At 36.4% G+C, this 23,399-nt stretch overlaps 1 protein-coding gene across 1 annotated transcript; it reads left to right on the top strand.

Annotated features, from left to right (window-relative positions):
* Positions 1–301: 301 nt before the first annotated feature.
* Positions 302–21,941, top strand: LOC113618585 (thrombospondin type-1 domain-containing protein 7A). Its single transcript, XM_027102792.1, has 3 exons — positions 302–543; positions 3,535–3,716; positions 21,793–21,941. Exons 1-3 carry the CDS (start codon positions 407–409, stop codon positions 21,939–21,941), a joined length of 468 nt encoding a protein of 155 aa, XP_026958593.1. The 5' UTR covers positions 302–406.
* The last annotated feature ends 1,458 nt before the right edge of the window (positions 21,942–23,399 follow it).

Genomic DNA, 23,399 nt, shown 5'->3' with positions numbered 1-23,399 from the left:
TGAGTAAAATGAACAATATGGTAAACTTAGTTTCAGCTAATTTTGCATAACCCCTTTATTTTCTATTTCCTATGAGTGGTTTAACAACTCTTACAAAATAGGAGGAAATGCAAATGTTAGCTTTGAGTCTAACAGCTTTTACACATCGTAAATGTTGATATCTTTTTAATGAAATTGGAATTGTACCTCCAAGTAGAAATAAAAATGTCCAAGCTGATTTCACTCTGGCGTGTAGAAGACAAAGTTCATGCCTGCCTGTGAGTCTGTGATGAGAATATTAATGCTCTTTTGCAGTTTTTGCCAACAAGAGAAGCTGCCGCTGACCTTCCAGGCCTGTGTGATCACCAAAGAGTGCCAGGTGTCAGAGTGGTCTGAGTGGAGCCCCTGCTCAAAAACGTGCCATGATATGGCATCCCCTAAAGGCACCCGTGTGAGGACGCGGCTCATCAGGCAGTTTCCTATTGGCAGTGAGAAGGAGTGTCCAGAACTTGAGGAAAAAGAACCCTGTGTGTCTCAAGGAGATGGAGTTGCCCCCTGTGCCATGTGAGTAAATAAAGGATGGTGGCATCTGCTGCCCTGTCTGCCCAAACTGCGTGTTCCTTTAGCGGTTTGATTTCAACTGGATAGTATGTTGAGAAATAGAGATTTTTACAAATTCTAAGTAGAAAAATATCTCTCTACAAACACTATCCTGTAAAAATGACTGGTTTTACAGGGTAAAAGTGTCTTTAACAAGCTGGATTTCCCAGTCTCCATGCAAGTTAGATTTTTAACGGCAATTCCCTGTTTGTGTATTTTCTATCATGGGGATTGGCAAGCTTTTTCCATAAAGGAGAAGATAGTGAATATGTTAGCCTTTACAAGCCACATGTGTCTCTGTCATGCTTCAGCTCTGCCATTGGAGCTGTAGGTAATATGTAAACAAATGAGTGTGGATATGTTCCAATAAAATTCACTTATAAGAACAGGGGACAGGTTGGATTTGGCTGTAGTTTGTCAACTAGTCTATAAGGTAAAATAAAGTTTCAAAATACAGGTTCCTATTGCTTATTGAGCAAGTCCCATTAAAATTCAGTACTGTATATAACAATTCCTGTTGAATAGAGTAAGATGCTATATCAAAATAATGAGACTGTAAGCTCCTTCAGGACAAAGACTGCTTATGAACCTTGGGGGTGGGGCTTGTTTGTTTTTTAATTGCTTGCATGTCATAGGACCAGGCACACAGTAAGTGTCCAATCAATGTGCACTGAATTCAGATGAAATAAGACTAATTTTGAAATATTTGGCAGTGTAACTATATTCTTTTTATCCTTAAAAAATATCATCTCCAAAACATTACTGTGAACTATCTTGGTGATAAATATATTTCAGCTTAGTCTGAATATAGAATATTTATGAAACAACTTACAGAATCTTAGTTTCTCAGTAGATATGCACAAGCTTCATTGAAAGGTTCCCTGGAATATTTCAGATATTTAGAGAACATGCATACAGCTTGAACTGCATGACACAGTGAGGAGGAAAATTGCTACTATTATTGTTCCTCCTCCCATTTCTAACAATAATAATAATAACAAAGAATAGTGATGATTCAGACAAGATCTTCAATTATGCAGCACTTTGGAATCATCCCTTCTCTGATATAACAAGTGACAGAATGCTCTAGAGAGTTTTCTTCCTAACTACTCTGCCTGTCCTGCTGACTTGTGTGTTCCCCTCTACATAACAGTTTCAAGGAAGTTGCCAGGTTCTCTAATCAGTGTTTTGTCTCCTACAAGTTTCTTCCATTTTTGTCTCAAGCTAGGTGTTTTATTCTTTATCCTCTCAAATATTCAAACGCCATTAGCTATTAATTAAAATCTCTATTCTGAATCTTTCTTCTAACCCTTTATGGATGATAGCACTTTTTTAGAATGTGCGATCAATTGACGTTACTAAAAATTTGTTCCTCTCACAGGACTCCGTAAGATGACCTAAATTGGGACTCCATTCTATAAAAAAGCCAAAATTTTCATTTTAGCTCCCCTAATGAATGACTTGTTTGGTTTTACTTTCCTTCACTGTCTCTCCTCCCAAGGCATCAAGTATCCATGTTTTTAGAATTGACCTGAATGCTGCACTTCTTTTATAAATGTATGTCAAGAGTGTTGTTCCTGGATGCCCCAGTCCTGCACCTCTATTAAGCCGTGAATCCCCACTTATAAAAACTGAAAAACGAACATGAAGTGCAGCTTTACTGTCATGAAACTTTACCACTGACAAAGCAAAGCCTCTAGATGAGACATCCTAGAGCCCACTTAACCTTTCTGTCTAACTGAGGTGAACATTAGCACACCCATTTGTACCTATGTTGGCTGTTAATCTGATCACTAAGGAGGCATCTTGGTTAAAGTGAAACCAAGTGCTACATGAGCCATTTTCTTTGTGCTTTTAGAATATCCATTTTCCTCGAGGTGGAGAAATGCCATCACTTTCTATCTTCAGTGGCATCGGGAAATGGTTCCCTGCCTATCTCCTTAAAGCATGTGTTGGGCTGACAATCCCCTGACATTTTTTTCACATCATAATCTTTATTGGAGCTTTAGTTTAGAATCACAGATCATCTTTCCTGTGTTCCACTGATTAGAAACGTCAGCTCTTTTCATCATTCATCAGCACTCATCAGGGATGCTCAGTGCTACAGGAAAAAAAAAAAAAAAAACTCTTATTCTCAACAATAAAGAGAAAACTCTGAATTATGTTACATTTTTATTACTAACACACAATTATAATTTTGATCCAGTACGAAGCTGCAATTTTCATGCATTCTGTTAGAGACAAAACAAATGTTTGGGTTCATCATCATTTAGAATGTGTTCCATTCTCAGATTCAACCTTCCTTTGCTTATAAGCATCAAGAAAGGGCAAGCCTGAGTTCAGCTTAATTGAACATAAAATTTCCTGTTTTCAGCATTATGCTCTCTTTTCATAAAATATTTATAAGTAACTTCCAGTAGTTGCAATTAAAACTGGATCATCTTAAATTTAACTCCTCTTTAAATGGAGCGGGATGAGGATGTAGAGGAAGGGATTGAAAGTGAACCTGCACCTTAGATGTAGTCTAAGATTAATTCAAGAGGCAAGTATTTTTCAGATTAATCTTTTTTTAATAAATTTTTATTTTATTTATTTTATTTTTTGTATGTGTTGGGTCTTCATTTCTGTGCGAGGGCTTTCTCTAGTTGCGGCAAGCGGGGGCCACTCTTCATCGTGGTGCGTGGCCTCTCTCTGTCGCGGCCCCTCTTGTTGCGGAGCACAAGCTGCAGACGCGCAGGCTCAGTAGTTGTGACTCACGGGCCTAGTTGCTCCGCAGCATGTGGGATCTTCCTAGACTAGGGCTCAAACCCGTGTCCCCTGCATTGGCAGGCAGACTCTCAACCACAGTGCCACCAGGAAAGCCCCAGATTAATCTTTTTGAGGAACAAAAAATAGGAGCGGAGAAAAGTTTTATTCAGTAAACAGGTTGCCACTGCCATCATTTTCTTTATCTAGGTATGGCTGGAGGACTACAGAGTGGACTGAGTGCCGTGTGGATCCTCTGCTCAGTCAGCAGGACAAGAGGCGGGGCAACCAGACGGCCCTCTGCGGAGGAGGGGTCCAGACCCGAGAGGTGTACTGCGTGCAGGCCAACAAGGACCTCCTCTCACACTTAAACTCCCACAAGGACAAAGAAGGTAAGCTGTTTTCTTCTCAAGTACTCAACTGTGGAGACCAAGAGTGGGATCATCCTGCAGGGGTGTATATGTAGTCGTTTGGGGCAGGAAGAGTCATATTTCTGTTCACATTATGGCTGATATTGACTATGGTGAACAGTAGTCTAAATTATGGTTGTAAAAATAATTAATACAGTTCCATCTTTGGTCCGTTCTGATTCACTGACAAACCTCTCTTTAGTAGGAGTAATTAATTATAAAAATAGAATAAAGTTGTATCTCGTAAGGATACATATAGAATGCAAGTATGTGTTCCAAAGTCCAAATTTTCTTTTCTTCATATAAGAAGAAGTAAAATGTGCTTGTAAAAAGAACACCTTATTTTGCTGTTTATAATGGGGTTGAAAAACATAAGTTAATTATGGTATTGAGTGAAAATTTCAATTTGAATTTAAAAGAAATAAATACAGAATAAAACTACAGGAAAAAAACGAAACAACAAAACAAAACAAAAAAACTACAGGAAAAAGTCTTTAACCCAAAGGCATGACTTCTTTTTTTTTAATTTTTTAATTTAATTTTATTTATTATTTTATACAGCAGGTTCTTATTAGTCATCAATTTTATACACATCAGTGTATACATGTCAATCCCAATCGCCCAGTTCAGCACACCACTACCACCACCCCACTGCGGCTTTCCCCGCTTGGTGTCCATACGTTTGTTCTCTACATCTGTGTCTCAACTTCTGCCCTGTCTCAACTCTAAAATTTTACTCATTATTGGATCAAGTTTATATTCGATTAGTAGCCCATTAGTCCACACAAATATGAGACTTTTCAAGCAATGCTTTAAGCAGACCCTTTTACATTTCACTACCTGAGGGATTGCAGGACTTCTATCACTAATACATTCAACATATATTGATCAGTTGCCAGGAGAGCTCCAAAAATTTTATGTGGTGGTGAGGATGAAAATATCAATACAAACTTCATGTCAGGAAAATGCTCGTGGTCATCTTGAGGGCACACAAACAGCCCAATAGTTATAATGCAGTATGATATGCATTATAATTGAGTTTTAGAATAACCATAGGGAGATCATAGAAGGAGGAACCTTCACAAAGGAGGTGGAACTTGAGCTGAATTATGACACATACACTTCATACATGTTTTATGAAATGGGCATTTCATAAAACAAAAGAAAAGATGGCTCCTTTGCCTCCCCCAAAAAAGAAGTGGCACTGGTGACCAGTAATTCTTGGGAAATAAGGACTAAAGTTTTGCATTTGCAACTTGAAAAATTTAATTGTTTTGTATCCACTAGCTTTATACAGCACGTTAGCTCATTTAGGAATCTAGCCTAGGGATACATTTTACTACTAACGTATCTTGAGGTTTTAAGGAAATACCATAAAACATGTAATGTTAGTACACTAATATTGTCTTGGCCACTTTAATGGCTACATTTTTAACACTCTTAGGTGGATTTATTATAGCAGTCCTTTCAGAGTAGTATAATTTCACTGCTAGAGGTAGATTAGATTTTAGTTTCTGAACGTCAGTTATATCCTGTAGGTTATTGCTTTCAAAAAGATCCTTCAGAATTCTGAATTGCAACAGGACATTTAAAAACAATCATTTTGTCATAGAATTCCCCTTCTACTGCTGTCAAAGCACTGCAGAGCAACAAAAGTAAGTCACAGAAAAAAGGGAAAACACAAAGAATGTTATTATTAAGATGTATCTGTTGGACTAAAGCAAATGCTAAAGCAGAGATTAATAGACATGGAAGTAGTCAATTCACCTAAAATTAATATTTAATCATGTAAGTATGTAACATGAATAACTTAGGAATTTGTGTCCTTTCATGTCCAATACCAAGAATATTAATAAACCTCTTATTGCAAAAATAGCTGATTCTTGCTAAAAGTTGCAGCTTTTTTTTTCTCAGAACTTAGACTGAGTTCCCCCTGGAAGTACTTAACATTGCCCAATAGGAAACTTGTTTAATATACCAGCATCCCAAGGGTGACATGTAAAGACTGTAAATATGTGTGAATGGAGAATACTTAGACTGTGGGCTGTGAAGATTGTTCACAGTCTGTCTTCTTAAACAAATAAGAAAGAACGAAAGCTTACTTTATAAAAACAGGGAAACCTCTCAAAATAACTTCCTCATTCAATCCTAGTTAGAAGGTACTGATCTCAAGAAATCCTGACTGTGTAACCATGAGCAACCTACTCTAAGAGCAATTCATATTGCACTTAATTTGAAGAACAAGGACTACACTTTTGTTTTTGTAGATTCACACTTTGTGTCCTATAAATGTCGTTTTCACACATAACCAAACTATTAAAAATACCTTAGGGCTTCCCTGGTGGCACAGTGGTTGAGAGTCTGCCTGCCGATGCAGGGGACGTGGGTTCGTGCCCCGGTCTGGGAGGATCCCACATGCCACGGAGCGGCTGGGCCCGTGAGCCATGGCCACTGAGCCTGCGCGTCCGGAGCCTGTGCTCCGCAGCGGGAGAGGCCACAACAGTGAGAGGCCCGCGTACCGCAAAAAAAACCAAAAAAACAAAAAAAACCTTAATTCAAAATAAAATACTTTAGCTCAAAAATAAAATTTCTTGATGCAAAAAATACTGTAAATTTCATACTGGTGATATGAAATTCACATAAACTTCCTTTGCTATCTTCGTACACAGAAGAATGATAATGACCACCTTAGCACAAAGGCAGGGTCATATTAAATCACTTTATTCACTGGCGTATTTACTACTGTTAATTGACTCACCCCACACGAGGCCCTAAAAATTCTTTTCCTTGGAGCTAATATATTTAATTTGCAGAAAATTGAAATATTTATTATTAAAGTTCTCACAAAGTGTAAAGTATGTTATTCAAAACTTGAAATGAGTTGAATTATCAGAATACTTATTAAGTTGGCGATGGCATCTGTAGACAATAGGAAAAATATATCTGCTTGATATTGGAGAGTATCCACATTTTATTCTTGGAATTCTCCCAATTCTAACACAATATTCAGGTGATCAAAATTTCCATAATCACTTCTTTAGAAGAAAGGCTTGACAAGTTCTGTACTGAGGAGACTTAGTAGTAAAATCTTTGACAGTTTCTGTCATCTGGCTCTTCAGAATTCCAGTAGGCTTGAAGAATATCCAACTTACGCTGGCATGAACTCTATCCTTCTCAGGATATGACAGGACAAGGCCTTGCCCATGGGGGGGTTATCAGTGTAAGTCCTAGAAAGCTGATGAAAATGTTGCTGATCATTAGATGCATGAACACGAATTGACTTTTTTAAGAGTTCAAAGTGAATTGAAAGTAGATTTTAGCTATAGTAATTCAAGAAATTCTTCCATTTGATACAGATTGAACATGTTTTTAAATGAGGGGCACCAAAGGTATTGGTTATAAAGCGCCATAAAACTTACTGCAATTTATATTATAGGAGATTTTAGAACATTCCTTTATAGAAAATGTAGCAAATAATCCACACCGAAATCTGGAGAAGGTCTGTGGGATTTGAGGTTATTAAGAAAGACAGCCTGGATAATGAGCCTGTATGATGACACAGAATGAGCTAAACCGGCAGAAAGGTTTGGAGAATCAGTAGAAAGATGGATTGAGGGAAGGATGATTGTACTGTGAATGGGTAGACAGAAGGATGAATAAAGAGCTCATATTTTCCCATCTGCAAAGAAATAAGAATAAAATAGTCACCATCCCTAAATGAAATGCAAATTCTTTATAATTGTAGTCTTTTATCTACAGTTTCCACAGACTAGCCCACTTCAGTCAACACTATTTTGAAAAAAAAAAAAAAAAGGCTATGCTTATGGTGCTATTTCCCTGTTATTTCAGAAAGTAAATATCAGAGAGTACATCGAAGTCTAGTGCTGCATCTTTCCTATCCATCACTTTTGAAATAACAGGTGCGTGAGACTATTTTGCATAACATTTCAATCAGAAATGTGTATCAGGGTTCTCTGTACATTCCCTGATATAATTCTTAAACCCTCTAGGAAAGATAGTAATTTACTTTTACTTTCTATTTTGCTAGAAATAGAAGCTGTCCCATGAAATAGAAATGATTTTGTGTTTCTTGTCTTTCTAGAACATGATTATATAGATATAAATTATAGAAAAACATAAAAAGATTTTTAAATTTACTGACTTTAAAGTGTCACTAGGGGACTTCCCTGGTGGTGCAGTGGTTAAGAATCCGCCTGCCAATGCAGGGGACACGGGTTCGAGCCCTGGTCAAGGAAGATCCCACAGGCTGCGGAGCAACTAAGCCCGCGTGCTACAACTACTGAAGCCCATGCACTCCAGAGCCCGTGCTCCACAACAAAGAGAAGCCACTGCAATGAGAAGCCTGCACACTGCAACAAAGAGTAGCCCCCGCTCACCACAACTAGAGAAAGCCCGCACGCAGCAACGAAGACCCAATGCAGCCAAAAAAATAAATTAATTTTTAAAAATGTCACTTTAATACCATAATTATATAAGCATATATAAAGTTTTGTTATGAATACTTTTGTTGTGGTAAATTAATGAAGGTATAAACACTTTTCATAATTTATCATTATATTTTTAAACACACCACTTTGTTCTCTCTCAATCTTCCTATGGTAAATGAAGAAGGAACTAAATCACATAATGGCTACATTTGGGAAACATAGCCTACACTGGTGCAGTGGGTTGTAAAAAGCACTGTGATATAATTATAGAATAACTAAAACATTCCTATGTTTTAAATCCTAAATCCCTGGAGGAATCAAACCTTCCTCGGAAATCAGTCCTCTGGATATTTTGTGGAAGAGAAGGGCTGTTTCCCTAGGAAATTTCTCTGTGATCAGTGGATTACAGAATGGAAGGTGAGATGCCAGGAGGTTTCAGCCATTGGGATAGAAGCTAATAAGAACTTACATTCTGAGAATTAGATTAAGCTGGTCATTGGTCTACGCCAGAGGTAACTTAACAATTTTTAGTAGAGGAAGAGCTTACTAATGACATGTCAGGAAGTATTCAACCAAAAAGGCAATCAAAGAAAAATATAATGAGGCAGCTCTGAAGTTGTGTAAACGTGATAACAATGCTTCCAGTACCTTTGACTTAGTCAGTGTTTAATAAACATTTATTGTTTGACATGTTTACTCTCTCCTTTGTAAAATAGTACAGTTTCCTTTTAAATTTGTCTGAAAATTGTCTCTTGAGCATTTCAGGTACACTTAAACATTCTCTATTTCAGCTAGGGGCTGTATGCACAGACACCATTCTTCACCCCTGAATAGTTAACTATTCACACCTCTGACTTGGAATAGAGGACACATGATGTAGTTGTTAGATCAAATGAAGAGAGTCAAAATGTATACACTTTGTGTCAGGTTGGCCACTCATTTAAGAGAATAGTTTTATATGTCTGTTTTCCTCTTTTCTAATTATATAGATAGCTTAAAAATCTTTTGAATTTTCATCTTAAGACTACTTTCAGGAGAATCCCAGACAGATAATCAGGAAATCTGGTTTTCATTTCTGCTTGGCCTTATATCTTGATGCACATTACTTAACTTTATTTACCTAAAAATGGCTATTTAATTGCACTTATGTTACATTTCCAGCAATGTGGCAGACTAGAATAGCTGAAAATCATCCTTTAAAAAATACCTAGACATTCAGGATACAATATTGTTTTAAATACTTTTAAGAGAAGAACTGAGGTCTTGATTAACTAAACAGTTTCCCAAAGCAAACCATGAAGGCTGAGATGATGCTTTCTGTGGTTGCCCTTGGGTAGGGATGGTACAGAACAAGGGTTTACATTATGGGGACTTGAGGGCATGACATAAACTTGTACTCAGAGAAAGAGAGTACAAGCAGAAATACTGCATTACTTCATCAGCCTCAAAGGGTTATAGCGTCAATGATTGAGTGAAAAGAGAAATTCAACTTACCTATAGAGGGAGATAACAAGGAAGTAGATCAGCTTCAGCCTTAAATCAGGGCAAAAACAAACCTCTCCTAAAAATTCCAACTATGGGCCAGTACTCATATGAGTTTAAGTTTCAAATGTATGGTACTTGCATAAGTCCAAAGACCACAAAGCTGAAAATTAATATAAGAAATGGTGTCAGGCAGTGGTATTAGCAAGGTGCCTGACATAGCAAAAGCAGAAACTCTAAAGACGGGAATACCTTAACCTAAGCTGCAGGATTTTCCCAGGTAAACTGCGCCATTCAAATTTGTGAACTACATGAGGAAAAATAATTCATTGTAAACAGGATTTAGAATGCCTAACAAACAGTAAAATTAGACTTGCAAATATTAGACTAAATATTAGATTTGCAAATATTAGACTTGGAAATATTAGAAAAAGCAGATACAAACTATAAAATACATATGCTAAAACTTATTTATGATGTAAAGGAAAACTTAAAACATTAAATATAATGAGTCACAATTAAAAAGACCAGATTTTAAAAAAAGAAAAAGGAAAGAAACAAAAGTTCTGGAACTGAAAAATAATTTAACTGGAAATAAACAAATGGGTAGATTATACACATTGAGGTAAACAATTATTAGTAAACTAAAGACAAATGTAAGCAAATTATTCAAAGTGCAACACTGAAAATAGAAGTTGAGAATGAAAGCAAGGATAACAGTCATGAAGAATTAAACAAGAAGGTTCAGAGTGAGACAATCCAGAGAAAAGATGAGAGAATTGTCTAGAATTGATGAAAGACAAGATATACAGGATCAAGAAAATTTGCAAGCAGGATAATAATATATGTACACTTTATATACAATGTCGTGAATTCTCAACTCATCAACTCCAAAGACATATTAAAAGGAACAGAGAGAAGGAGAAAATTAATTACAAAAGAATTAACAAATTAGCAGTGAAATTCTCAACAGCTACAGAAGATCAACATAATAAAAATAATATATTGAAAGTACTGAAAGGAAAATAAATGTCAACTTAAAATTATTTATCCAACTACCTATCATTGAAAACTATGGGCAAAATTAAGACAAAAGTGAAAGGACTAATAAATCCTTACTGAAAGTACCGCTAAATGATGTTTAGAAAGAAGGAAATTGAACCCAGAAAGAGAAGAATTCAAGATGTGCAAGGAATTTGGTAAGCATGTGGGTAATCTAAATAAGTATAAATATGTGTGAAGCAACAACAATAATTTTCATGATTAAAACACTGTAAATTAGTTAATGACCAACAATAATATGTGACAGGAGGAAATAATAAGGAGTGTATTGTTTGGAAAAGCGTAGAGATATTGAGCACCCTTATATATCACTAAGTTATTATGCCTGTTAAAAAATTAAGAATAATTATTAACATAAAAATACATTATATATATACACACTTTCCTAAAAGGGATTAAATAAAAATGAGTCAATTCAATAAAAGTACTGAACAAGAGAAAAAAAATCATTGTTTTCTTAGAGACAATCTAATTAATACCAAATAAAAAAGACTAAAAATCTGGAAATATGACTTTTCAAATGTCAGAGTTAAAGGTTATTACAGAAAGTCATTTTGTTTTTGTTATTATTATAAGACCAACCAACTGTTTTATAAGTTTTTTGCCATCATCAAACTAAGAGTGTGGATTACTCAGTCCAAACATTTACCACTGCTGGAAAATACCTGAACAGATCACACGTTGTATTTCCCAGGCAGTAATGCCATCTTTATATACAAAGTGCAGCTGAAAATTTTATTTTAACATGAGAAATAACATGAGATTGATTTGAGTTATATATGTGTGCAGTGTCAAAACTATCGAGAAGATTTAATGGTTGGATTGATTAAACAGCATTTGATAGAAAATTTTATTGGATAATCAAAAATGCCCAGAATTTTCTCCAGTATTTTTAGAGTGAAGGATAATCTTCACAAACATAAAACTCAATAAAAATTATGTTGCTAACTTGATATTGTTCAGTGAAGCATGAGAATGACTAAACTTTTAAAACTGAAGGAAACATCTGAAAATTCCTGAGTATTTCAAACCTATCTCCCTTTGTATCATTCTCATTTTTTTCCCAGTTTGCTAATGGAAAAGGTGAATGACACTGGCTTGATTACTTAGACAGAGGTAATAATGACAAAGGAATTATTACCCAGAGAAGATAATAAAATTCACTATGTATGTTGGTGCCTTTGACAAAGTCATAGATGGTGTGCTGTTAAATATGTGAGTGATATTAAGCTAGAAAGGATAAAACATACTAGATAATAATTTTATGATGCAAAAAGATATCAGTAGGCTAGACACATAGAAATTTCTCCAACAATATGAAGTCTAACGAAATACTTACAACAAATACCTACACTTAAGAGCCAAATGCCCACTCTAAAAGGAAATGATACCATAATGATGATGATATGATGATGATATGATGACAGTGAGAGTATTGATTATGTTTTTTAAGGCACTATGTTAATTATTTGGTTGCTGTGAAGATTAAATGTTTAATGGGAAGGAACAGATGGCATCGATTGCTTAATATTATTTTTTATTAAAGTAGAGTTGATTTACAATGTTGTTTTAGTTTCAGCTGTACGGCAAAGTGACTCAGTTATAGATATATAACTGAATGATATATATATATATGATTATATATATATATTCTTTTTCAGATTCTTTTCCATTATTACTTATTATAAGATATTGAATATAGTTCCCTGTGCTATACAGTAAGACCTTGTTGTTTACCTATTTTTTAAAATTTTTATTGGTAGTATAGTTGATTTACAATGCTGTGTTAGTTTCAGGTGTACACTAGAGTGAATCAGTTATACATATATCCACTCTTTTTAGATTCTTTTCCCATATAGATCATTACAGAGTACTGAGTAGAGTACCCTGTGCTATACAGTGGGTCCTTATTAGTTATCTATTTTATATATAGTAATGTATATATGTCAATCCCAATCTCCCAGTTTATCCCTCCCCTCCCCTTCCCCCCAGTAATCGTAAGTTTGTTTTCTACATCTGTGACTCTATTTCTGTTTTGTAAATAAGTTCATTTGTATCATCTTGTTTTTTAGATTCCATACATAAGTGGTATCTCATGATATTTGTCTTTCTTTGTCTGACTTCACTCAGGTCAATGACAATCTCTAGGTCCATCCATGTTGCTGCAAATGGCATTATTTTGTTCTTTTTTATGGCTGAATAATATTCCATTGTGTGTGTGTGTGTGTGTGTGTATCACATCTTCTTTATTCGCTCGTCTGTTGATGGACATTTAGGTTGCTTCCATGTCTCGGTTATTGTAAATAGTGCTGCAGTGAACATTGGGGTGCATGCATCTTTTAAAATTAGAGTTTTGTCAGGATATATGTCCAGGAGTGGGATTGTGGAATCGTATGGTAACTATTTTAGTTTTTTAAGGAACCTCCATGCTGTTCTCCATAGTGGCTGCACTAATTTACATGCCTACCAACAGTGTAGAAGGGTTTCCTTTTTTCTAAACCTTCTCCAGCATCTGTTATTTGTAGGCTTTTTGATGATGGCCTTTCTAACCAGTGTGAGGTGGTATCTCATTGTAGTTTTGATTTGCATTTCTCTAATAATTAGCGATGTTGAGCATCTTTTTATGTGTCAGTGGGTTAACGTTAAACTCATTCTGTGTCTGTTCTCCCGTGTTTCTTTTCTGAACATCAGTCACAAGCTATCAATGAGGTGTTAAAATTTGGATATCTCACTTGATATTCCTTCATTCACTCAGTACATAGTTACTGAGCAACTGTTAGGTTGCACCACTGATTACGATGTTGAACATAGAATGTTTTAAAAAGCAGACTTGATCCCTGTCAGGGAACTTATACCCTACCTTATATAACCGAACCTCAAATAACCTCGTATTAAGGTTTTGTTTACTGGAAGTTCAGGGTTGCCCCTTCACAAGGCTAACATGGAGAGACTTCTACAGACATGCCAGTTTGGGGCTCTTCAGTTAAAATCTGAAAATATACTACAACCATGGTCCATCCTTAACAAAGAACCTTTACCCTTATTCACTGGGTATATTATTTTTCTGGAAATCACATATCTTCAAAATGTAGTTTAAAAATCACCTGTATGCTTTAAGAAAATGCAAAAATCCCTGGATGTTATCCACTGCGATTGTGATTCTGTAGGTCTGAAATGGGTGCAGGAATCTCTGTTTGTTTTATAAGCACCGTGGTGATTATAATTAGGAGACGATTAGGAGACGATTTTACCAAAAAGCTCATGATGGTCCTTTTAAAAGCCCCTTTCCAAAGCTTTGGGAGAGACTGGGATAGGGAAATGGAAATCCGTTTTTCTTTCTTTTTGAGGCCCAAGGCTTATGTAATTTATGCATTGAAAAAAAAAACAACAAAGAAAGCTAAATTCCAAATACAAAATCAGTAAGATCTCTGTCAGGGTTTCAGAAGGGTCCTGTGCATGTGAAGCGCCCTGACCTTAAGCCTCATGGGTTTCTTAATGAATCTGTCCCAAATTCTAACACAGATTTTTGGCCTCTATTTGCGCCAAAGAGAATCAGTACATTAAGATGAGAAACAGAAACACAGGCATTCGTGTCCTGAAGACAGGTTTCCCAAAGTTCTAGAGATAAAACTGAGAAGAATGGAGTGACTGGGAAAAGTCACTCTTTGTGTTCTGAAGTGAAGTAGAACTTTCAGTTCTAATATTGGTCTTAGTTATGTTCACTGAGCCCTAGTTATAGGTCCCTGAGCTGCAAATCTTTAGAAAACCACTATACCTTGCTAGTAGTTAAGTTAGGAAATTGGTGAGGAAGAACACTTTACACTGAGATACTGTTTCATCTCACTTTATATCTGTAACCCAAGATGGAAAGAAGCCATAGCTGTTAGTAAAGGACCTTCCATTAATGAAAGAAAAACATTAGATAAAATGTCACATAACCTGACACTATCGAGTGACTGTACTATGTGTGCTTTTTGTAACCCTTAAGCACATATTTCATCGAGTCAGTTGTCGATGAATGATAGCACCAGAAGGAATTTTGAAATGAACACTCAGGGACCTGCGCTGGCGAATGAATAGCACTTTTTCAGAGGCACACTCCTGCAATCTAAGAATGTAAAAGAAGTGGTCTGTGGCGGGCTGTTCCCTGCCTTGCTGATGATTGCTCAGTAGGGAGTAGCTACTCTCACCAGTGTTAACAGAGGAGTACAAACTACGTTGTGGAACTCATTAATATTTATTCCTTCTAAAAGCAATGGGCAATAAAAAGGGAAATAAACTGGGTAGAATAGCAATGGGAAAAGGAAGCCATGACAACAGATTCATCTTGAAAAGGTTTCACCATTTATTGTACACAAAAATACACTTGAAATACAAGGGTCCATATTATTAGTCTGGAATCCACTAAAAATACCTCTATGGGTCAGCTAATTTATAAAAAAAATTGTATATTGAACACAGCCTAGGAATTTAAAGTAGCCATCCATATTATTGTAGTTATGTGATTTTGATGTATCAGTTTACACTTTCATATTTTCAATATTCAGCAAAGCTACATGTTCTCAGCATCAGATGCTGTGCTGTGTCTGTCTATAGACAAGAACTTTCTCTAAGCCAAGGGTTACCTGCCTGTTGCAACAGAGACCAGTGACCTTTCTTCTCCTTTTCGTGTGCTGCTTCTCTATTATCTGACTTGAAATGCCTTCAACCATTGTCACAACTATCCACATATCTCCTGTTTCAAATTGTCTTTTTCACACTGTTATCTTGTTTCATCCAAAGCCTATGCCCTTCTTATACTATATTACACAAGTTACCATTTGATTACATAGAATTCTGTGCTTCTACAGTTGCCTCATTAGTATTATGCCAACTCCCCAAGATTTTAAGCTTCTGAGGAGGGAATGGCACTTTTTCCCGCCTAAATTTTAATTGATCCATTGTTCTTACCAGAGGTCTGGGTAGTTTGTGAATTGTGTCATTTAGAAATATCTTAAAGAGAGATTAAAAAGCCCTTCAATGAGAGGATGTTTACTTCCTAGACATCTAATTTACAGTGTTTCATTTTGAATTAATCTGTATGCCTCACTAACTTCATTCTTTTCCTCCTTTGTTTTCCTTTCCTCTGCAAAGGCTTAATGAGATAACATATGTAAAACACATCCTAGCATAAGGCCTTGCACTTATTATATGCCAAATGAGTATTAACTGCTTTTGTTTATGTGTTTACTTTTCTGCTTAAATTGAGAAAAAGGGAGGAATTTTTTTTAAATGATAATTTTACTCCAAGCATTTTGCATGTAATAAAGGCGTAATTGTATACTGGCCTTGCTAGTTGAGAAACATAACGGAGGATGTATAATTCATGGAGTCTGTTTTCAGTATGTCTCAAAATCCTTTAGTGTATTTACATTATCCATGAAATTGCTCCTTTCTTGGAAAAAGTAGACTTCCTTTGTATTATTTCAGAGCAAAAAGAAATAGAGCTAATTTTACTTCTGTATTTATGGGAGACAGAATAATTACAGCTTCCCTTACTTTGTGACGCTGAATCCTTGAGAAGTTTAGGCAGCGCTCTGTTGCCAAAGGACTCTGAAGGAAATACTTGCAATAACCGTGGGATTCTTTGGTTGCTCTAAACGCACACTTTCATCATTGCTCAGCCTGTGCCACACTGGCCCATCTGCCCCTAACGTTACACAGGATTCCTGGGCTTTTAAAACCACATTGGTTAGGCAGCACTATGCCCGGGAGACCTTAACTTTTTTGACCAAAATAATACTAATAAACAGATGCAAGAAACTACAAAAGGGTCTTGTTTTACATGTCCTCAGCTAGGTCTGGTTAGAAAGGCTGGGATCAGTTAAGTTCCTCTTCCATTAGGAATTTCCAGAAGTACTTTGAAAATACAAAATCATGTTTTTCACTAAGAAAGCTGTTGATCCATTTCTCACTGTCTTTCAAAAATTCATAACAAAGGGAGTAAGCAAAGAAACTAACATGTTGTGATAGTTTTCCTATTAATGCATGACTAAATTTTTGCAGACATACCAAGACAGTAAGTGACAGAGGACAGACTTGAGCCATTTTTTGACTCCAAGTCTAAATTCTATCTAGTCTTATTCCTCTGCCCTGTGAATTTGCTTCAGAATAAAAAACTGGGTACAGTAGCCACCCACAACTTTATCAAAGTCACTGAAAGCAGTTCTAGTATATTAAATTATCCGATGATATTTCTGTTGCAAAAATAAACAAAAATGCCATAGAGATATGCCTCTTATAACAGAAAATTGAAAGAAAATTAAGGATAATTTAATTCCCTTTTACGATTCAACACAATTAAGAGATTCATTCCCTGAGATGGTTCTATAAGGTCAATATGAAGTCTTGCCCATGGGCATGTGAACCAGTATTGTGTTGAATCGTATGAAATTGTTAGTTTTGTAGGTCAAGAGCCGTTGATTAGTGGCAATTTCCTATACATCACCTGAAAAGGTACCTTTACTGTATTGTGTTAAGTCACCTAGTGGAACAGAACTACTCTGTTCCAGACTTTCCACTGTCAGAATCAAGCCTGCAGCTATTGGCTATGAACTGTAGTCATTCTTTCCACGTGGACAGTATGCATTTGTGCTGTGTGCAGTGTGCTTTAGAGAGGGTAATGATTGTCTTCCGTAAAAATATGTAGATTTCCCTGTAGTAGATATTATTTATGGGAAGATAACTTATATTGATGGCTTGAGAGTGACTTGAATTTATCAAGCGGCTTTTATTCGATGCAGTTAGAAATCTTCCGTATTATGTGATTTTTAATACTTACCTGTGCCCCACTTTGTTTTATGTAAATATATAAAATAAAAGGAGATACAGTCATTTTAAGGATAAGTGGGTGAGGAATGTGGGGCAAAGGAAAAATGCTAGTAGTAAGAGGATATCCAACCAATGATGAATATAATAAAGATAATGTATGAAATGTGTGCCGTAAGATCCTGTGAGTATCTTAACACTAAGCTTGATAGCCAGTGCAAAGAGGAATAGTGAATTATGAAATTCACAGCATCCATTAGACAGTAGAACCAGTTTTAAAGGAAAAGCACAATTTCTGGTTTTAGGGTCAGAAAGAAAATTCATCAGTAGGGCTTCCTAAAGAGGATAGTGCGACTGTATTGCATTACAACTTTATTAACATCTGTAGTGTAAACACCACAATGGATTTTATAAGGAAGCTTTTTCTTTAAGCAGTTTTCCTCAATGTAGGCCACTAGCATAAATGTGAAAGTGTAACTCAGGAAAGGCAAATCAGTAGGGATTAATGTGATACGGTACAGATTTATAGGTCTGTGCTAAGCAGGATAACCCAGGGATAGAGTTCAGAATATCTAAATGAATAGATGTACAGCTATTCCCTCAGGCAACCCTCCTCAGAGTTTTGATAGATATTGAGAGGCAGAGAGTTCCCTCACATCCCCTGACACAGGGATCTGGAGTACTTTTATTCTGCTTTCTGTTTAGTTGCACTTAAATGCAGAGACACATTTTCCAGCCATCATCTAGGTGAGAACAGGATTAGCATCCTTAAAAGAAAATCAAAAGGCTTGACAAAGACATAAACTTGAATAAAATATGATCCACTTCGAACAGTGAGATGAGTTCAGAACTAACTAGATGTAGGACAGAGAAAAAGTTTAGACACAGATAAAGGAATATCAAAGGTCCTTAAGTCTATTCCAGCACATAACCCATAGCAAAAATCTGTTACATGTGCAAGGGAGACCAGGCTTCGACATTAATGCCATCTCTTAGAAGAAGCAGTTTAACTTTCTGGTATCTTCTTCAAGATAAAATAATTTGCAAGTGTAAATCTATGGACCTAAATGAGTTAACTTGAAGTGATAATGATAATGATGAGGAGGATTGAGAAGATGATAGACGCTTATTACATGTGAGACATTGTTCTGTTTTATATTTAGTGGTTAATTAGACCTTCACCACAAGCCTAAGAAGTACTGTTATTATATAATATTGAGGTATAGAGAAATTAAATAATTTTACCAAGGTGTATGGCTAGTAAATATCATAACCCGGGTTGTAAATCAAAAAGTCTGCTTCCTGGGCTTCCCTGGTGGCACAGTGATTGAGAGTCCGCCTGCCGATGCAGGGGACATGGGTTCGTGCCCCGGTCCGGGAGGGTCCCACATGCCGCGGAGCGGCTGGGCCCGTGAGCCATGGCCGCTGAGCCTGCGCGTCCAGAGCCTGTGCTCCGCAACGGGAGAGGCCACAGCAGTGAGAGGCCGGTGTACCACACACACACACAAAAAGTCTGCTTCCTGAACTTGTGCTCTTAACCACTATGCCATGGAGTTAGGGTTATTAATTGTCAGTCAGTTTGATGTTGAGAAAAAGTTACCTTCCCTCTAAGTGATACTTCTTTTAAAATATGTGCCTTTCTTTTAAATAAGTAATTATGTCTGAGAGTGAATGGTTTACTAAGGTTATTCCTATTTAATTACAGTAAAATTATACATATAATGTCCCTGTTTCCATTTACTATGTCAGGAAGTTATTCATTCTTTCATTTATTTAGCTGATACTTACTGAATGCTGTCTATGTCTAGACAATGTTCTAAAATGCTGAAAATAGAGAAGTAAACAGCACAGACAAGATTCTTGCTGTCACAGAGTTTATATATTTATGGAAAGAGACAAACTATCAGCAAAGAGATAAACAAGAAATTATCAGATAGCAAGAAGTACTATACGGAGGATCAAAGTAGCGTGATGTGAGAGAGGATGACTGGGCAATGATATTTTTGGCACTCTAGGGTATTGTTTGGCTTCCCAAATTTATATATCTAAGCACAAATTCTCCTCTGAAGAACAAAATCATATATTTATCTTCCTGTTTGACATCTCCAATCATAACACTCAAGTGTGCTTGTCTCCCCTCCATACACTCTTGTAACGGCACAATAAATAAAAGTTTTAAAACAATATCGGAGTACAGTATACCTGAATAGTACAAATTCCATGATCTATTTAATACATGTGTTAAAATAAATCCCTTGAAGCTACTTAGGGGGAAAATAATCACTAACAGAATAGGCAACACAAAATAATTGTTTAGTAAATATTTGTTGAGTAAATGAATAAATGGACTGAGTAATGACCTCCAAGGGTCGGTATATATGATTTCCAATGAATTATTACTTTGATAGCCAGAGAGATGAAAGTTATAAGATACGCATCTTTAGAAATATATCACAAAATCTGGTAACTAAATATTTTACATCATCAGAAAAGCAAGCATATTGTTAGGCTTCTGCTTCCAACTATAATTGAGTAACTGGAACCTCTCAATAAGAATAACTATAAAACTGGACAAAAATTACAAAGCAGCTGCTTTTAGGCATTAAACAGCAAGCTGCAGAAAACTACCCACAATTTTGAGGTGACTAATCACCTCAGTCTTCTACTGGAAGGTCTCCTCTCCTAACACAGAGTAGGAAAAATGAAGACAAGCAGAGCATCAGCTCTTGCTGAACTAAAGAGTTAGGAATCTGAATTCCAGGATGCTGAAATGACTGGAAATTTCAGGACAGGGTACAGAGAAAGGGCATTTGCACTGAGGGGAGTGGGGTGGAGTCCAGGCGTCTATGTGCGGATATCCCATGGGGCCTTGTCCCAGGGCTGGGCTGCACATGTGCAGATTGAGACTCTGTGAAGTCTAGCAGAGATCCTATGCTGCGAGGCTGAGGGCTGAGTGGTGATAGAATAGGTAGTGCAGTGCTGGGAGATGTCAAAGTTCTAGCCCTGCAAGGATGAGAATCCTCACTGAACACCTCAGCCCTCATGGCTTAGGAGTGAGGACCACAGTGTCACAGCCAAGTTCAAATCTGAACCAGACAAGCCTTAATCCAAATGAAACCAAGCTTGAAAAGATCAGAAGGATCTGCTAGCAATTTAACTGTCTGACAGAACAAAATTCATAAAGGAAGATGACATAATCCAGACTCTCTACAGCATATCATTCACAAAGTCTAGAAACTAAGATAAAAAGTTACTCCAGGGAATTCCCTGGCAGTCCAGTGGTTAGGACTCAGTGCTCTCACTTAGTTCAGTCCCCGGGTTCAGTCCCTGGGTAAGATCCAGCAAGCAGCCACATGGTGTGGCCAGAAGAAAAAAAAAAGTTATTCCACAAAATTCAATAAAGAGATCTGTTATCAAGAAAAAGCAGTCAGTAGAAATATACTTTTAGAGGACTCAGATATTACAGTTAGCAGACAAGGACTTTAAGGAACTATTATTATAGATATTTTCAAAGGTTTAAAGGAAAAGATTGTCTTGGAGAGTGAACAGATGGGAGTATAAAGAGAAAAATAGACATAAGAATACGGAAATTCAGAAATGTAACAGATCTGCAGTAAAAAAATCATTGTGTTTTATTCTTGGTGCTAGCAAAAGAAAGGTTAAGTGATCTTGAAGACAGATCAATAGAAATTATTGGATCTGAGTAGAAGAAAGCGTTATTGATCTTGAAGACAGATCAATAGAAATGATCAGATCTGAAGAACAGTGAGAAAGAAGATAAAGGGGGAAAAAAGTGAAGAGAGACTCTGTGATTGGTGAAATAATATCAGACTATCCATGTATTAATGATATTATAGGGAAGAGAGAGAGTGATATGAGAAAAAAGATACTTGAAGAAATAAAGGCCAAAATATTCTCAAATTTGTTGAAAAAGGAACCATCAACTTTCATATGTAATAAGCTCAGCAAAACTCAAGCAGGATAAATACAAAAACGACAACAAAAATACAATAAACTCAAATTTCTGAACACTGAAGATGAAGAGAAAATTCTCAAAGCACCCAGAGGAAAAAACACATGATATATACATGTGGATAAAGATAACAAATGAGGGTTGAAATATCATCAGAGATAATAAAGCAGTGTCTCTGCTGAAAAAAAATTGTCAGCTTAGACCTTGGGAATTGAGTAAGTGCCTCTAGGCCCCAGTTCTCTACCTTCCCCCAGAATAACACCCCTAATTTCTTTTTGGGTGACAGGTAAAGGATCTGAGGCACCTCCACCATTTCTTCAGTTCCAGAGAGCTTTATCTGGTGAAACCAAAACCCATAGTCTTGAGGAAAGATCAGCTTTCCTTCTCATATCTGTGGTTTCTCAGATTTATTTGGTGCCAGCTGGTCTAATATGAGTCTTCACAAATGAACGTGGCCTTCCAACTTAAATCCTGCTGTGCTCATTGGCAAACTTTCCTCTAACCTGAGGATGGAGCTGAGAAACGCCACAGCCAAGAGGGTTCTTTGATGAATTCATCAAGACCGGAGACAGAAGTCATCTTGACAGAACACAAGAACCAAGTGAAATACATATAAGTCAAGATCCCTAGTTTTGGAGCCACTTCTAAATATCCTCCCAAGAGTTCTTTTCAGGTTGTTTGCCACCTGGTCCTTCATCAAGTTGAAGCCAGAAGGTTAAAGCCTCTCCCCACCCCAATGCCTACAGTCCCTCCTTGCTTGGGCTGTAATGCTGACATTTTCTTTTTTTCCCCACATTCAGTGATTCTTTGTGTCAGGTTGAATGGATTTTAAAACATGTAGCTCTTCATGTAAACTTTGAATGATGTGTAATATTAAAAACCAAGACCATTCCATTTTTTAAGGGATACTTGGAAACACTCAGAGACGCTTTGGGGTTAATCAGAAGGTCAGCAGAGTAAAAGGAGAATTCCCCACTCCATATACATTGCTGCGGAGTCTCTCATTTTTGCTTCCAGAGGAAAAAAATCTGAACTATATGAGAACAGAGAATTTAAAAATAATAACAATAGGAGAGGTTAGGAGTAGAGTTTTTAAATTGTACAAAAAGATTTAGAGGAAAAGTAATGAGGTAATAATATACTCAAAATACCATTAAAATAAAAATGAAAAAAATAAGATTTTCATTAATATAGGCTAGAAGTCAAGAAAAACATAAATGTGAAAGAAATAAAGTTTAGATTAAAAAGTTTAAGATCTGTGAGATAAAATGTAAGAGAGGTTCATTAATAATTAATAAAACTTCAGCTCAAAATTTATTGATGATTTGAATGTGAGACCTGACACCATTAAATGCCTAGAAGAAAACATAGGGGGTAAGCTCCTTGACATTGGCCTTGGCAATGAGTTTTAGATTCGACACTAAAAGCAAAGGCAGTAAAAGCAAAAATAAACAATGATGTAGTGGAGCTACATCAAACTAAAAAGCTTCTGCCCAGCGAAGGAAAGCACCAACAAAATGAAAAAGCAACCTATGGAATGGGAGAAAATATTTGCAAAGCACCTATATGATAAGTGTTTAATATCCAAAATATACAAGCCAATCTGCTTTAGGGATCTCCCCCTTTCTCCCACAATTTTATCCGTTTTCCCTAAGATGCAGTTTTATCAGCCCACAAAAGTGAGTCAAGGAGATCACTAGTATCAAAGCTCCAGAAGCATTTCCTAGTGAGGCTTGAGATCTACAATGGCAGATGTTTTCAAGTCTCCAGTATCATTTTCCAAGCAGTTTTATTTAAAAGAATATAGTGTAAACTTGGGGAAAGTATTCAAACTCAGTTTACATGCTACCATAAATTAAAAGGTGGATTTAAGGTTAGAAAAATGTCCAGGAA

This window comes from Aethalodelphis obliquidens, unplaced genomic scaffold (genome assembly GCF_003676395.1).
Source record: "Aethalodelphis obliquidens isolate GAN/ISIS:26980383/991018 unplaced genomic scaffold, ASM367639v1 scaffold5, whole genome shotgun sequence".
In the NCBI taxonomy this organism is placed as follows: Eukaryota; Metazoa; Chordata; class Mammalia; order Artiodactyla; family Delphinidae; genus Aethalodelphis; species Aethalodelphis obliquidens.
This window is presented reverse-complemented; position numbering and strand designations above follow the sequence as displayed.